Source organism: Apaloderma vittatum, unplaced genomic scaffold, assembly GCF_000703405.1.
Source record: "Apaloderma vittatum isolate BGI_N311 unplaced genomic scaffold, ASM70340v1 scaffold14142, whole genome shotgun sequence".
Classification (NCBI taxonomy): Eukaryota; Metazoa; Chordata; class Aves; order Trogoniformes; family Trogonidae; genus Apaloderma; species Apaloderma vittatum.
In genome coordinates this window covers 25,468-43,471 of record NW_009705344.1, presented here as the reverse complement: position 1 = coordinate 43,471, position 18,004 = coordinate 25,468, and the positions used below count along the sequence as shown (strand labels likewise).

General features: G+C 41.1%; 1 protein-coding gene across 1 annotated transcript in view; it reads right to left on the bottom strand.

Moving 5' to 3' along the window:
• The window catches only part of SYNJ2 (synaptojanin 2), a 58,673-nt gene that overhangs the window by 24,536 nt on the left and 16,133 nt on the right, over nt 1–18,004 (bottom strand). Inside the window, exons 4-11 of the mRNA XM_009865372.1 lie at nt 11,980–12,063; nt 10,150–10,211; nt 7,321–7,417; nt 4,003–4,175; nt 3,516–3,597; nt 3,160–3,306; nt 2,897–3,062; nt 1,459–1,650 (exon numbers count right to left, since the gene is read on the bottom strand). Coding sequence (XP_009863674.1) covers nt 1,459–1,650; nt 2,897–3,062; nt 3,160–3,306; nt 3,516–3,597; nt 4,003–4,175; nt 7,321–7,417; nt 10,150–10,211; nt 11,980–12,063 — 1,003 coding nt within the window. The remainder of the gene's footprint in view (nt 1–1,458; nt 1,651–2,896; nt 3,063–3,159; nt 3,307–3,515; nt 3,598–4,002; nt 4,176–7,320; nt 7,418–10,149; nt 10,212–11,979; nt 12,064–18,004) is intronic.

The following is an 18,004-nucleotide window of genomic DNA, read 5'->3' as shown; positions in this document are numbered from 1 at the left end:
TACTGTCTAAATGGGATTTTTTTTTTTTTTAAACTGTCATACGGCCTAGGTGACTTAACATGAAGATCTAAATTGCAGACAATTATAGGAACCTAAATCAGATCTGCCACAGATCTGCCTCAGAAGAACAGAATGGAAAGTAAAATACGCAGCAACTCTCCATAGACGTAAAGGTGAAAGCAGCACATGACAGCTAGCCTTCTTCAAAAGCTTAATGTAAGAGGCACTGTCACAGGTGTAGTTCCCATTAATAATTTTGGACATTTGCCTTTGACCACCTACCTGTTTGTGTAGGTGCTGCACTGGCAACACCACAAACACAGGCCTTTGCGTGGTTATACCCTAATTCTGCCCATTCAACAAAACCCAGTTCTCTTCCAGCAGCTGCTTAGACCTATCATGTTATGGTTGCCGGTACCATGTAGTCCTGCTCCTCCAGTTCTGTCAGGAGAAGGCCTGGCAAGGCTAGCACATGACAAGTTCTCAGTAAATTTTAATATCACGGGCAGAGTCACGTGCTAAGACATCTAAACTGTTTCTGAAACAGACTGGACCAATCACCCACCTAAGCTGCCCAGAGTGCAGTGGTCTACAACTAATCAGATATCCACGCACTCAGGCACTAAGGCCTCAAATGTGACACCTTGTATAAGGAGCCAAGGATTTGAGGAATGAATTGCTGAGCTCCAAGGTTAAGCATACAACTATCCCTGTGATGCCTGCAGGAAGCTAAATGTTCCACCGTAACCACGAAAGCACAGGTTTTGCCATTGCTTTGCACTCATTCAATTTTTAAGTGACAGAACATTCACTTTTCATTTTCCTTAATAAAACCTGTAAATCAATTACAACACCTGACCTTGTTCTGTAAACAAGAAATTCAGAGTCAATTTAAGCAAGCCACAAGTACAAGAGCTTTCCATATTGCTAAAAAAAGAGGAAATCGCCTTCAACAAAGTAAATCTTTTTAACTGAAGGCTTTGAGAGTAACATTTCAAGTCAATCTTCAGTCCACATTGTCAGATATGTTTAGCTCCTGATAAAGACCAAGGAGACATTTTAAGGGCACCTAAGCATGTAGCTCCCACTCATAATGAAAAAAACACAGAACAGAGATATGGAAGAAGAAATACAGGATGCAGAATAGGCAGATACACCCAACGACAGCGTGAAAGAGACCTCTGAAATCTGACCTGCTGAAGGTTCAAAACGGTCACATGGTTCAGACTTACGAGTTGCTCTGACTGTCAGGAGCCCTTCACACACCATCCTACTGCTGCAGGGAGGCAGCATAAAGTCTATATGGAGATGAATACACCCCTAAGAACTGATGGAAAATGCCTTCCCCATATGCACTACCTCTGAAAGGAACAGCTGGTTGAATCTTGTGTTCCAGCTCACTGTCTCCATAGAGATGCCAGCAAATAGTGCTTAGACATTTTGACTGTGAAGTCTTACCCTGAAATTCAGAAACTCCAGAAAGCTTGGGAGAATCCAGTAGCCAGTCTGTCAGCTCACTGGTACCAAGGATGTTGCTTCGAAACTGCTTCCCCCCATTCACGTTCCAGGTCCCCGTGGCAACACGAACACGTTTGAAACTTGTGAATTCAAACTGACGCTCTGACATGGCCTTCAAAATACTTGGGGTTACTGATGGAAGAGAGGAGAAAGAAACAAGGTGTGCGAAAGAAGAATGTGCTATGCACAGAAAGCGTACGGACAGCAGCAACACAGTCACTGTGAAATAATGATATTACTCTCACAGTAACAGCACAAAAGCTAAGGAGTAACTCCAAGGGCAATGGCAATAACAACAAGGTAACTTGGATTGACATCAGCGGTTTCTCTTCCAGAAACCAGGAACTCTTTGAAGGCTTGTGAAGGACAGGCTACTCATTTCAGCATACGTTTTCTGCCACTTCTGCAAGTGCAAATACATTCTTTTTCCTCTCTTAATTTTTTTTCAGTTTAGCCTACAGCAAGCAAGCACGTCACAAGTCATGACTTAAGTTGAAGCCCTAAGAAATTTAGAGTGTGGAGGAAAGGCAAAGAGCAGCACAGCATCTCACATCAGTTCAAACCTAGCACTGTCATGGCTCTCTAGTCTGGTCAGAACTCCTTAAAGGAAACTGCTACATTCACTTACTTCTGATGAGTAGAGAGAACTAGCACTGTGCTTTTTTTGTGTGAGCAACTGAGGTAATCTTAATCTTTACCTCATTTACATTGGCAGTCAGGCATAGAGAAGCTATCTACATTTTCCTCGTGGTCCACATCAGGGAGCAGCCCAGGATTGAGGTGACAGTGAATATCATGTTAAAATACAGTAGTTCTCTGGAGCAAACTGACCACGTAATTCTGCTTGTGGGTGCAATTATCCTGTATTTTGTACACAAGATTTTCCCAGAGAGAGCTGGTTTCCTCTAGGTGGGTGCAAACCAATGTGTATACACTGTGGAGTAAAGCAGGGAATGAACCAACATAACAACATAAATGTGCCTTTAAAAGATCCAAATGGTCAAAAGCGTGTCTAAACAGCAGGCGAAAAATAAGAAGATAAAACGTTTGAGCTCAAGAGACTTTCTCAGGACAAACTCAAACAGAACCAGGCTGGGAATATAATCATCTTTCCCTCTGGTCCAACTCCTCTATGCTGTCAGAGGAGATCATCATCAAAGAGCAGACAAATATACTCAAAAGTCCAAAACAAAACATGAGAAATAAGCACAGTGGAATTAAAACACACAGAGTTGTGCTATGGTCATTTGAAAGCAGTGTTTTAAACAACAGATTTGTGCAAAAGTAGCTTATTTATTGATTTTTCAACTGGGTGAAATTGCTTATACCTGATGGCTAAAAACAGACACAAAAGCGAAGGGATTTACCCAAGCCTTACCCAGCAGCGCAGTGTGGTCCATGAGCATCCTGCCTTTGTCTGCATACTCCTCGCTGAAGAAGTCACCCATGAGCAGCAACTTGATCGCCTCCTGCTTGACTGCATCAAAGAAATTGGACTGAATGGTGCGAGACACGGAGCGGGCGCCATCCTTGAGTTTCCCGACCTACATCAGACAGGACTCATCAGCGCAAGTGACGCTGAAGAGCGCATTGGACACCTTTCCTTACTTGTGTATAAACAGTTCTGCCATTTCGATTTACCTTGTGCTTCCCCTCAAGGGCACGACCAGTAAATACTCTGCTCAGATTATGGCCGTTAAGAGTCCACATCACTTTGTAGGATTCCACAAAGCGCTCAGTTACAGATTTAGAGTTCAAGCCAAGGCTCTCTAATTGAGCAAGCAGGATCTGGATCAAGTGCAGAAGGAGAAAAAAACAATATTGCTTTTAAATGTGTTTTTACTTTTTATCCTTAGTTTAAGTACTCCAGCCAGCACCATTTCGTATCATACAGCCAGCAAGACAAACTTGTGTAACTGAGGCTTATGCCCTCTTTCTCATGGAAAAGACAAGGGATACAGTACAGGCATCCACAAGAGGTCCTCTGACAAACTCACCTCCAGGGCAATGAAGGACTGAACACTATTAGTACGATTCAGGCAGTCCAAACAATTCACTCGAAAAGTACCTGTCTGCAGACTTTTGTAACCAAACACAAGAGAAGGAAGGGAAAAAAAAGAGTATATATTTTAAAATAACATCTAATTACGAGATGATTGAACAAGATCATCAAATGTTCACCCTGAATACATCCACCCACATTTTGATGTGCAAGCACACCGTGCACAATGTCTTTCATTAATGTGTTAAATCACTTGACTACATCTGAACACTATTAGCAAATCCATGCATCGCTCGTTTTTCCAGATTCCAGACAATGGAGATGCAGTTAAGCCAAATAATCTATTTAGCACCAAGACTACACTTTGTCTCAAAATTGTATTTCAAGATGGTCATTTATGTTCATGGTCCAAACATGGCAAGAAAGCTGGGAAGGCCAGGCGGTGCCTGGCTATGCTAGGACAGAGGGGCAGGAACACTCACCGTGGACTTACATTCTCGCCCTTTGTGAAGATTCCAAACTCTTCCCAGTGCAACTTCAGCTGAGGCCTCAGCAAATTTTCCAGTTTCTCAGTTTTCCCACCTTTTGCAAATTGGTGGTAGTCAAAGTTTATCATGGGAGTGTCTGCTGCATGGGAAGAGGCCCATAGCAGTTTCTGTTTAAATAGAAAACGAAGGAGAACACATCCTGCTCAAGCCACAACGTAAGGATTGATACCAGCATGCTTTTATCGTTACTAAACTTTGACTGCTTATCACATTTCCAATACTGAGAAGTTTGCTGGGAATTTTGAAAGGTCAGACATACAAAAAAAGCAACCGAAGTTCCCTATTTGTTTTCTTCGCAAAACTAAACTGGATTGTTCGATCCCACTTTTTCTGCAGGGGAACTCAAGCCGTAGCTGCAAGTTAAGTCAGAATTGCTGCCGTCTGCACCTTGGCTAAAGGCAGCCCTGCAGCAGGGGGCTGCTGCCTCTGGACATGAGGGTGTACAGCAACAGCGATGCCGGGACCTTGATGGGAAGGGTGTCTGGAGCTGTTTGAGGTAGAAGAGCATAAACAGTGCATGGGTGTATTTGTTTTAACCATTCCTGAAGTGGCAAGACATGGGAAAACGTGGCCCTAAATTTAGGTAGAGGTTGCTCAAGGAGGAAGTTGAAAGAAATAAAGTCCCAGGAAACATACCAGAAAACGTTTGTGGTAATCCACAAAAGTGAAAGATGAGGCACTCTTTAGTTCATCTCCAGTTTCCATGATCTCACATGCATTTCCGTAATCACTACAAATTTCCTTACGGTATCCGTAATAGATAAGGCAATAATACATTCTGCTCTCCGTGACAAAGCTAGAGAGAACTGTTACATTAACTCTAACTAAGCAAGCCTCTGTTCCCTTTCCTCCTGCACATTCTCATCCCACGAGGCAGATGCTTTTCTCCACTTAGATTGTGACACAAACCCAACAAAACAATTCTGATACCCCATTAGAAGTTGTACCTGCAATGGTTACACCAGTATAACTGTATCAAGTGAGCCAGTAAGTCTTCCCCACAGAATCGAATTTAAAAGGTGCTGCGTGGTGTTCGTAGAAAGATGTGCAAAATATATTTCATTACACTGTTATAAAATCCAAAACGCTTGGTATCCGCTTCTCTGTTGTTGACACCTCAACTTGCTTTTACAGCTGCTGGCACTAGCAATTCACTTGGGGATGACATTTACCCACTGCCCCAGTGTAAATCATTGTCAGAGTATTTGTATCTCTGCACTACAGCATCGCTTTTACTGTAAATATAATTACAGCTGTTACAGGGGATGCTTATGAGCAAAACAGCATTACCGGGAATGGTATTGATTTTTGGTCTGGTAACAGCTAATTCAGGTAACAGCTAAAGGTAAGTCGGGCGTTTACAATTTCTCATTTGTTCCTGTTGCAGAAAGCGATGGTAGCGGTGGTAAAATGGTAACCCAGCAGTAGTAATTGCAAGAACATTTTGAAGCAACTCTGATAAGAATTACTTAAGATAGCAGCAGGAGTTGGGAGAAGAGGAAGGAATACAAGCAAAGGAAGATGGAGAAACAAAGAACTAAATTAATAATAGAAAAAGGACAAAAGTTTTCATTCCTGATCATTTTTTAATTCAAATCCTTAAAATCACTCAAGTTAAAATTAACTAGATGTTCTTTCCAAGGACCCGTTATTAAAATACTAATGTAAAGAAATGACCAAAAGGTCATTGTCTCCAATGGGTATAAAACTTTCATTTCCAGTGCTGTCAGTCTAATTTCTTTCAGATGAGTGTTTTATAATTTATTTGGTTTTTAAACATCAATAAGGTTTAACAATTAAAACAGATCTTTATTTAAAATAAATGAATGAATGCAAGGTCTTTACTCTAGAACTGCCCTGTTTCTGATTAAATGTCTGCTTGCACGATACTAGCCAGAACACTATCTTCAAGAATGCAAGTGTCTGATAAAATATCAGTATTAAATTAAAAAGAGAAGTCAGATTTGTATCCTCACATCTAATTTGAGCATTTTGCAAGTGATCATGTCTTACCCCTAAATTTCTATGTTTTTGCAAAATAAACTTTAAAAATGCAGAAATTCAGTAAGAAGCTGAAAACAGAAGCTAGAACCAGACTTCACTTCTGAACCTTCCTGATTGCCTTGCAAGCTTTAGCCATGACTTTCTCTGGTCATACTCTCTACAGGGGAGACTTTCACTTTGCTACTTTCCACTGGGCAAGCTGATATTCTTCCCCAGCTCTTTTGGAGGAGGAGGAAATGATCACAACGAAAAACCGCCAAAGAAACTCCTGAGCACATTATTCCAACAGAGAGGGAAACAAATTAGGAACCATCATGTAACTACAATTTTCATTTTGTTTAGTTTCACACACTAAGCATTTGAACTCACAACTGCTGTATCATTCTTTAGCAAGAACAAACACAAAACACTTACTACAGGTGTGTACTTAAACCATTCTTCATATTATTCTTAGAAAGATACACTAAGCCAGATTTCTTAAGCAACAGGCACTTAAGAGGCAGACTTCCATCATCCTCCTGCCAGATTCAGGCAACTGCACTGCTACAAATCCCAGGCAGCGCCAATGTGGCTTCAGGTGCACGTTAGCTTTAAAACTCTGGCTACGAGAATACTGCAGGAGAACTCAGAGAATACTGCAGCAGAACTCGGCGCAGCTTTAATTCTACAGTGCCTGACATCCTGAAAGCCCAACTCAGACGCTTTCAGGTATTCGTTGTGCCTGGGGGCATTTAGGAGCCAGAAAAATCTCTCTCCGTACACCAGTCATCTGTGCTCAGGCAGATAATTCCCACCACAATCAGTGCAAGACAGAGATTTTCCATTCCAATCAGAGCAAGACTGCTTGCTTATGGTCCAGGGAGCCAGGGTCAGCACCTGGCCCCCAAGCAGCTTCAGCAATCCCATGAGGCCCCCGACTGCACAGGTAACTACGTACTACAACAAAGCTGGGCGTGATTCATTTTTGCAAATATGATCTACTCTTAGGAGAATTAGGGGAAATTTTTTAAAAGTCTGGTTAAAGAGATTGTGCTTAAATGAGTGAAGAAATAAGCAGGAAGGCAGTGCTGGAAATTAAGCCACAAGACTGTGAAGCACTATTCTCTCAATATGTAACAGCTAGTAAAGAGATAACATAATTGCTTTACATATACCATTCATCACCTACTGGGCCAGAAGGCAAACAGAAGAACGTGGAAGGTCTGGGGAAATCAGTAGTTAAAAAAAAAACCAAAACATTGCTTTTACCTTAAAAGCTCTGTTGAGCACTTCCTCCCCTCCTCTGCTTCCCAACAGGTTAATGATCACTTGTTTTCCATACTGCTCTTTCAGAAGCATCATATGCCTACAGCAAAAGTAACCATAATAGGCACTAAATAAAACCATGTTATGTTGTCTACCACCCTTCCCAAAACACAGAAGTAGCAATTGCTGGTTAGTCCATCCAGCAGGAAGGTTCAGCCACAGCAGCTATTGACATCTTCCTCAGTTTCCTTGTAATCAATTATTAAAGTACAAATGGTGAAAGTGCGCAGTTAATGGACACAGTATTTTGTATTGAACTTAAAGAAAGAAGCATCTCAGGAAACAGGCCTCAGCTTTTTTACGTCACTATTAGCTTCGCTACTGCGCTTCGTGTGCGCCTACCTCTTGGCTGTCAGCCTGGAAACTCCACGAGCAAGACAAGAGATGACAACACATTACACTTCTGCAGGAATTGCCCAGCATCCTGCAGGGCTGAGCCTGCAAAGAGGCAGCAGCAGCAGCAATGGGGCCTAGGACTCCAGTGCCAAGGCCAGAAAGGCATGAACACATGTGCCATAGGTGACTGGGTTCAGTGAGCTACCACAATGTTAACTTAATTAAATTAAGCAGGAAGGCTAGTAATCATAAGAATTGCTGTGCTAGATTAGACCTTTTAGCCAAGTGGCCTTGCTCAGGAGAAACACAAAACAGGGCAAGTACAAAGTGGGGTGGTTTTGGCATATATCCCCAGATTCTCAAAGCCTGACATTTAGGGACTTGCAAGTCAAGAGCTTTTACCCAGATGCAGAGGCACCCATGCTCCCCTCAATACATTTTTTTTCAAGTTGGCATGTACGTGCTACAGGAGCTGTGCTGGCTCATCAAGAAACCATTAGATCTGAAAGCCATATTCCATCACACACTAGCAACTCTGCAGTAGTACTTAAGAGGAAGCTGGACAGAAATAGACCAGAAAAATAAAATAAACATCCACACAAATGAAAAGCTACTACATGCTGCAAAGCAACATGCAACTGCAAAGTGTCAGAGAAACAACAAGCAAACACGTGGCATGCAACTTCAAATCCTATAACCAGAAATAAGCCACACAAAAGACCATGAAAGGGGAGAAAAGAAAGAAAAAGTTATCAGCATAGCCTTCAAGAAACACGGCTAAATGTATTTTCTGGTGCTACTTATGTTCCTGATTCTGCAACCAGTTCTCCTTATGCCAACTCTTCCCATACATTTGCACCCCTCTGATCCCAACATGTTGCTTCTTTGCAACAAAACTGCTAAAACTCAGGTCACCTGCTTGAGTATGTGAGCAGATCTTCCTGAGGATGCCTCAGGCACAGTGGACAAAAAAGATCCACTAACAAGATGACTGTTTGCTTCTCACAGTGCCTTCTCAACAGATTGACCTATCAGATGGTTAAATGTTAACAAACTAAATCCAGGAAAGCTGTAGCAGGTTGTTAAGTTCCAGAGTCGTTTTCCATATAAGCACGTGCTTACTTCTTGCCCATTTTCAAAGTATTGCCTTTTGCAGCTTTGTAAGCAGAGAGGTCCCTAACGTCATCTGATCTAAAGGCTTTACTGTGCACAAGATGAAAAAAAGAACAGTGAAAGTCGATCCTCACGTTTACGTTTCTTGCAAGAAAGCTATTCACCAGTTGCATCAGGGTCAGAGAGAAAAGATTCTGAGCTAAATGGTCTTACGGAGTTGTTCTCTGCCGAGGAACTCTCAATTGCGTAGGCAGCACAAAAAGATGCTGAGTAAGTTATTGTTTTCTTCCCATATAAACTCCCTCTTGCTGTGGAATGCAACCCTCTAAGATGGAGCTTCAGGGACACTGGCAGGGCAAGTTATTACGGCAGCGGATGACCACAAGAGCACGAGGCGTTTGAATTCAGTAGGATTTAGGAGCTTCAGAAAGCTCAGAGAATATAGTCTCTTTGGAGCAGGGACTGCTACAGTGAATAGTCTCTTTAGATTCTAATCCTTGTTGGTGGTCTTCAGTGCTGCAACACTATTAACAGTCACTAACATGTTTGCTAACACTTGCAGTAAACAAAATCAAGGAATTAAGAGGCTTTACTCAAAATCAACACAAACTCTGATGAGCCAAAACCAAACCAAAACAGAAATTAATCACATGACCTGGCACTTACAAATTGAAAATTTCCCACGGGCCAAATTCTTCATGTCCTTTTCAGGCAATGTTACCACTGATATCCATGGGAGTTTGCCCTTAAAGGATAGCACTTCATAGTCAGACATTGAAAGGAATCAAGTTAATGCACGGGGTTTTTTTACAGTTTCCAGCTAATTAGCAGAGTCTTCATGGTTTAAAAAGGTTTATTTTTTTTATGTTTTTTTTACTTTGAGTAAAGTAGGAAAGCATCAGCATGACAGCATCATACAATACTGATCATAGAAAAAGACACTTCTGTACAGCAGTAAAAAATCAGGAGAAAGGCAAATCCAGTAGAGAACAAAAGATTTTTAACTACCTGGGCTACAGTGGTAAAGAACACACGTTCTGTGTACCTTAAGTGTAAATACACAGTTGTGGGCTCCCAAAGGGTTATACAGACCTTTGTTTTGCATAGCACTCAGTATTTCCTAGCTTTTACAGAAACAAGCCAGGAGACCAAATTAATTCGATTACAACTGAAAAGAAAAAGGAAAATACACAAAAATAAGTGAATAAATCAAATAAACCCACTTAATAATTGGCAACAATCAGGGCATTGTCTACATAAAGTTATGGAATCTTGTTTAAATGTCAGGCTGCTGTGCAATTGCTGAAGTGGAATGAAGCCTACCTGTCAAAGGCAGGAGCATTCGCTTCCAGACCTCTGTTAAGCCTTAGACGGTAAGAACCCACCTAAAATAAAACATTGGAAGGAAAAGAAAGAAATAAATAACTTCTTAAACTGTCAAGAGTCCTAAATCACTAGGTGTCTCCCTTTTTCCTTCAGAGAAAAACAGAACCAGAACCTCTACCAGACTCCACACACCTACACACATAATACCCTTTATACAAAAGCCACAGCTTTTATCAGAAATCAGTATTTACTATTACAAGTGAAAACACAATTATCATCAAGTAAAGAAATACCTACACATGTTTTATCGCCAAAATCACATCCTTTTGCCAGCTTCCTCTAGCAAGTATTTCACTGTCTCACGCGAGCACACTGCACGCCCAGCATTCCTCCTGCCCTGCCCGCAGCAGAGAAGGCTGCAGTTATGCCAGTTCCATGGGTTGTGTGTCCTGTCCTCTTTCATTATTTACAGAAACTAAAAAGCATCACCTTCAAAAATTCGAAGGACAAAATCTGCGCCATCAATCTAACAGGACTTTTAATATCGACGTCAACAACATTAGCCTCAAGCTCCTTTTGAACGTCAGCTACTGGCTTTACAGTATGCAGAGGGCTTCTTTCCTCTCTAAAAACTACACTGCTATAATTATTTAAAGGATGATGCATTGTTTCCTGTACTTCGTCATCTTCATTTGATTTTCATGAGGTTGGTTTCTGCAACTCTCTAACACCAGTGCCAGCACACTCGCATCCAAGGAATAAGAGTTACGAGTATGCACCAACATAAATGAAAGCTGCATAACCTAATCCAGTTTAGGCTAAAAAGCCAACTGTGTCTCTACTAGAAAGCTAAAAATTCTGTTTAACTAGAGATGCTATCCACTAGCCAAAAACACTTGGGGAAAAGCTCTATGGCTTCATAACATATGGAACAGGAGTGCTGAACACAGCTACACCGTGGGCAGGACATGCGCGCAATCACACAAGCAGACCTGCTTTTTAAGAAGCAGCAAGCATTGCACTGCCTGGTGCTAACAGACAACACAGATCTTCTAATCATCTTCCTTTCAGGCTAAATCCAGTAGTTCGGAATGGTACCTAGGTGCCAGATTTAATGACATAAAAGTATCAAACTTTAAAGTATCTAACAAAACCACTCATATTATGTATTCTCTCCACAACACCTATGCATATAAGTGCATACTCATTCCTGTTGCTTAGCCCTCTGCTATGAGAAAGCGAAGAGTGCTAGCATGATTATTTGAGCTTGTAACTGTATATAAACCACAAGTCTAAGACCATACGTAACCAAATAGGATTAATGCAATAATCTCCTGATGAAACCCTACATCTCTGCCTCACAGACGATCAGATCATCAACATCCTTTTGACTGAAATGTAGCAAACACACCACCAAACATTATAATTTGTTTCAAGGTAATGTGAGCTCCTGCTATCTCTAGACACTCCAATTTTATTGTGGAGGTCAATATCATCAAGCCAACCAGGCATTTCAGAAAGAAAGGTTATTCCAAATCAAAATCAAAATGTTATGAAGATAGAAGATATTGCTGTAAGCTTCAGCTTAGGACACGAGCACATAGTCCCTTACAAATAGTTCCTAGCAGTGGCACACAAACGCATGAAAATGTTAAATCAACTACAGCCATTTGCATGTTTTAGTTTCATTTATCTAACTACATAAAACTTCCTGCCTAAGATGAAAGAGCTCAGCATTTTCATGGAATGAGCTTTGCAGCTCATTTAAAAAGAAAACTAAAATGTATGTAACTTCTAAATTATAAGTAGCAAGAGAGATTTGTTTACCTGAAGCCCTGGTTGCTCCCAAAACAGTGGAACAGAACCTCTGATCTGCACAAAGGAAGAGACATCATCATCCAGGTAAATCGTCTGCAAAAATAAAATAAAGGGAAGGAACTCTGTAGTTAGATCTGTCAGTCTGTGACCCCTTCATCAGGTGACAGTTTAAGACATTGAACTCAAAGGGTAAAAGAAGTAAAGCACGTATCTCACTGTATCCACTTACGCCTCAGTCACTTTTCCATAGTCTCAGAGGCAGCGGAACAAAGCACAACTTAATCGAATCTGCTGTGATGCCATGATAGCAAGTAACTACTCACCAGAAATAAGAGAAAATTTTAAACACCACCACTGTCAAGAAGGAAGGCATATTTCATCCACAATGAAAATGGATTTGATCTACTGGTGGAGACACTCAGGAAGACTGGCCACATAGGTTCCCTCTGTCCTTCTCACAAAATTCAACTGTGCAAAATGTCATTGCTGCTTGTGACTGCTGACGGGTGATGTCAGGTGCGGGATAAGCTTATCTCTTGCTTTATTTACTATTCCTTATTTCACTGCATGTTATGCCTTGTCAGAGTGTCCAAATAAATGTCAGTGAAACCAGCAGCCTCACCACTCCCTTTCTGAGACACAGTGAACAGCATGTGATCTACTTCTTTTCCAGGAGGCTTGCAGCAAGAGGCTCTGAACTTCCCATTTCCTTCCCTCACCAGATCTCAAACTCTCCTTTCTAGTGTTTGTTCTTATGATCACTGATTTTTAGTCAAATCTACGCAAAGTACAAAGACTGATTTCCCCCTTTGCCTTCCTCCTCCACCATCCCCCAAGCAAAGGGTTACATTATATGCCAACTTAGCACAAAAAGTACTATCTTCAGATTCAGTCTGACCACAGAGCAACTGTGCAAAGCCCAGCCTATACTTAGCCGAGGAATCCTGGCTCTTTTCCACAGGGGATACATAATACTCATGATACACGTCTCTGTTATCTCATGCATGACAATGAGTCTTCTGCAGCACCGTGGAGGAATGGTATCCAGGTCATCCAGGTAGCTGCTTCTCTAACCCATCATATCATTTAGCACAACTGCTGCCATCTGGCTAGTAGTTCCCAAAATAGAAAAGAACATGAAAACGGGTTACTCCACCGCTTAAACATGGTTTGCGCTTTTGGATTTGCCACTAAATGTGCTGGCCGGTGGCTCAGGGCAAGTGCCTTCATTTACCTTGACCTCTCATCTTTGTAATCACCAACACACAATTTTTATAGCTACACATGTCAAAAGAAGTATAGCTACATCAGAGAGGTGGGCATTTAAATATTCTGTCACCACTTTCATCTAACCAATCTTTACAACACTTTTGCAGAGCACTTACAACTACCCCCACCTCACTAAGATGAAAGATCAGGGCTTTGTCAGGGACACAGTGTCAGTGTTACCACAAATGTAGTGCAAAACTGTGTGTTAAAATGTTTTCAGCCTCCCACCAATGAATTAAGAACCTCTCTCTGTTGCATCGCACCCCAGCCCAACTCCTTGCAAGAGAGGGGGTTGCTCAGAGAAGCTTTTCTTGTGAGATCTGCCTCACAATTTGAGTAATGTGGCTCTAAACACGCTCTCCCAGCAAAGTTTTCAGATCATTGCAGGTACCTGAGTGCAGGAGCTAATAACCACGGCAACACTCTGGTGCGCCTTTTCTCTTAGCACTTTGGTGTCCAGAAGAGTCTGTCCTGCAGCCGGACTACAGGAGGAGTGTCTTCCTCTCTATTACATCCTCCCTGCAACGGATCGTACCGAGATGAGTCAGTGACTTCTAAACACTGAATCATCTTTTCACTCACAGAGGAGCTAATTCTAAGGTAAAGCAAATTTGTGTAGTTCCACTGACAGCCCCAGGATTATCCTGACTCATACTAAACAGGGATCAGATTCTGAATCTATGCAGAAAAGAGTCAGGACTGGCTCACTTGAAAATTTGACAACAATCATCACCTTAGTGATGACTGAGTTGAAATGAAACAATTAATGATGAAGAATATAGGAAATACAATTTGGCCACTCAAATTGGTTTTCTTTACTATCTTCTGGAATGTCCCTGTTTCCATGACTAACTGAAAAATAGACTGCTCAAGTATCTCTTTGGCCAGCTCTTTCAGAAGCCCCAGCTGCAAATTCTCTAGACCCATAGATTAAAAATTACAATTATTATCTTTAATACCTGCAGTTTAACAACTTCCTGAGCTACAATTTAAATGGAAAATATTTCATCAGTTACAAATCATGACTATATAACCTGACTTCTTTACGCCAAATATAGAAGAAAAATACTGACCAAACACGTCTGCCTTTCTGCATTAACAGAAGCTCATATTTCACTTATTAGTGATTCAACAACATAACAGTTAGCAGATGTTTGTTACTATCACTCACATTTTCTGTTCCCTGGTTTTCACCCATTAGCTCTTCTGTTTTCTGCTGTATTAAGCTGTCCTTTGGAGAACTGAACAATGACAAAAAAATAAAACAAAACCCCACAACTATGTGGGGATCACTCCTGTGATTCAGACAGGATGCCCACGCCCTGATGTGATGGGCTGAGGGGTCATCTGTCAGGATGAGGTCCAATACAGAACTCCACAACGATGACAGGGCATTTTAAAGAAAATGACATCTTTATTCATGCAGCTTTTAGAAATTCAGATGAGATTTTTGAATTGGGAGCACGGCCTCTCCAACACAGGCATTCACAAGCAAGTGCTCTACATTAGTACATTTTTTTTTCTTTTCACTTACAGTGCTCATCATTCTGTTCTCTAGAGCAGCTCTATGGTTTTTCACAACTCTCTCACCTCATTCTCATGACCCAGATGAATCCAAAACTATTTTCGACCAAGTTGCCAGTGAGCTGGAAAAAGACCTAGCATTTTTTAATGAGTGGGAGAATAACACCCTTTTCTGCCAGTCATTCCTTCCCAAACAGCCTGTAACCATTTCATTAAGCATTACAACTGTGCAAATCTTCTCTGAACTTCAACAATCCTTCTGCTATCCTTCATTCACCACTCTGAGGAACAGAACTCCTGGATTTAACATCACCTTCTACTATGTATGTCCCTTGATCTTACAATAATAGTGGCAACAGCCTTCCCTCCAGCAGACTTGTTAAGTGAGTAGGTTGAAAGACTGAGACTAAGAAGGCCTCCCAGCTCAGCAATGGGCATTATCTTAACACTTACATACACTGTAAGAAAGATTATTTGTTAAAATCTTAAATAAGCACTGATAATGCATCCAGGTTAAAATTACACTCACAAGTAAAAGACTCCAACTTCGTTGCTTATGCAATTCCACCATCTATGCATGGATAAGTAGATTTTTTTCTCACATTCTTCCAAGCCTTGATCACTTTTTGTTCATGTCATGTTTTCTACAAGTGCAGTATATCTGCCTCACTTTTTTGTCGTTTTAGTTTTGACTTTATTACCCTGTCCTCTAGCAGATCCATTTCTCTTATTCTAAGGGACTACACAAAAGCTGAACAGTTTTTTAAGAAAAGAAACTTGAAGAAAAATAACCGGCACTTCAATTCCAGAATTTTCCTGTCCTCTGTTTTCCTTAACCATTGCCTTGCCCTCATGGGCAAGAAATACATCCAAGAGAATTACACTGGTTTTCCACTAAAAGTTCAACAACAATCAGCTACATTTTGGACAACACTTTGTCATTAGGCTTGACACACACTGCTAAATCTCTGTCTTTGGTCTTCGTAACACTACTGTGGAGCCTTATCTTTTGTCTTAGAACCAAAATGGCAGCAAGTTGTTGTGCATTTGCCACAAGGAGAATGTTCATTCCTACCAAACCCTCAAAAACCTTTAGGACTGCTTCTTTAACCTCAAAGGGTCTGGCCCACAGAACAATACAGTCCAGTTAGTTGGATGCATTTTCAGACACAGCTTCCCACTGGACAACAACAATAGCAAGTGGATACCTAGCCCATGCTTGATAATAGATTGTTACCTATTATCAAGTCAAGAAGGTCCTCTGACCTCTGCTGTTAAGACTTTGCCATCTTCTCCTTTCAAATTCTGTTGTCTCCAACTCTGTTTTCTGGCCTATTTCACAGAATACAGGATCAAGGGTGATAGTGCTGACAGTTCAGGATGACATTTCTCAATCTTTCTCTTCTGCTGTACAGGGCCAGACCTTGCCCCTGTGATCCCAGGACTTTGCCTGGTAACACAAGCTTCACGCACAGGTACTGCTCAGAAGCTTCTGAGCAAGAAGCAAACCAGTACTGCTTCCGAGCGAGAAGCAAACACCTACATCAATCAGCTGGTGTTCTAATCCCAGCATGCTGCCCCCATTCATCACTTGGAATTATTTATTCACTAATCTCCATCGCTCAGCTTCATTAGAAGGAAATAATTATCCAGTCACAGCTTCAAAGGTCAAAATTCATTACAGACTCAAGGGGCACACAGAGTCACAGTCCATGATGAAATGGATACTTGCATGGCTTGTTGTGGGATACCCCGCTCTGCCACACAACCCACAAAAAGCACAGATAACAGATGGCCTAAACATACCTCTCCATGAGTCCCTTTAGCTCAGACCACAGGATCCAAGGATATACTTGCCAAAATAATCCTCTTTGACCCACCTGGGGCCACACTAAAACTTGATCCAGAAAATAAATTAACCACATGATTGCATCCATTCCTCTCCTGGAGAGCTATCCAACACTGTCTAGAAGTTATTGTGAAATAAGGATAATTTTTCTTAATCCATGTCCAACATTTTTTTCTTAAACTGGAAGAAAGGGAAGGTTAATCCAAATCCATGGCATTTCCTTTGTATTGCCTTGTCAGGTTTTCAGCTTTCTTTATTGAACAGCAGTTCCATGAAGAGGAAAACAACTGAAACCATTCGGTTATCTTTGGTAAATTAGGACTGTTACCCATAAATCACATACTAAGATATTAAGAGTTTAGCACAACTCTTTGGAGGATAACTGGGGCAGAGCTGAAATGTAAAAGGTGGCAGGCACACAAACTACTTGAAGAAAGCACTCTTGTTTCTCAACCCTATCAGCAGAGAAGAACTAAAATAACGCAATACAGTTTCAACTTTAAGGGATTACTAGGGGAGGAAGAAAGGGTGAAGAGAAATACTTAAGCTATCACTGGGAAAGAGACTGATTTTAAAAGTACTGAGGATTATCTGCACCACTGCAAGTAGAAAGGGTTACCATCCCATCATAAAATACTGGCAGCACATCTGGGAATACACGTCAGAAGGATTTCAAAAAAGTCCTCTTTACCCTTCATATTTTGTTTTTCCTTTCTTCCTTTTTTCTATGTAAAGATGCGAGCCAAATGATCAAATGTCTGAAAGATCTTCTGAAAGATCTACTAGTAGCTGGGGTTTTTTGAAATGCAAAAGTGAAGCAAGATATTTAACTTTTTTCCCCTTCTTCTCAAATACTGTGAGTCATAGCAGTTAAGTGAGCCCACAAAAATGACTCATTGCAGAGTGAAAATGCCACAAGGCTAGCTCAGTGGGAGACAAAGCATACCATCTATGCATAAAGAGCTGCCTGGAGATAAGACTAATTGTTTCTTCCCTTTCTAAAAACAGAAAAAGGTTAGAAGTAATTCCTACAAAGGGGGGAAAAGTCCTGGCTTTTCAGAATCCTAGGGTGCTATTTAACCATGAAAGCACACAGTCAGCATGCCATTATACTGTACAGGCTGCAGCGAATAGAAGCAAAATGTTATTCAGCCAAGATATTACCTCATAGGTGATTAGTCAGTAGTCTACTATTAAAGTAGGAGAGAGATTATTCTAGGACTCTTCCTTCCTAATGGTAAGTGGATATCAGCTTGAACTGGATCTCATGCAATCCAGTGGTTAGCCCAGTGTTCTTGGGATATAGAGCTTGGTAAAACTAGGTTTTATCACTATTAGCAAGAGCAACCTTCTTTTCTCCTTTAAAACCAAAAAACACACAATCCTTTAAAA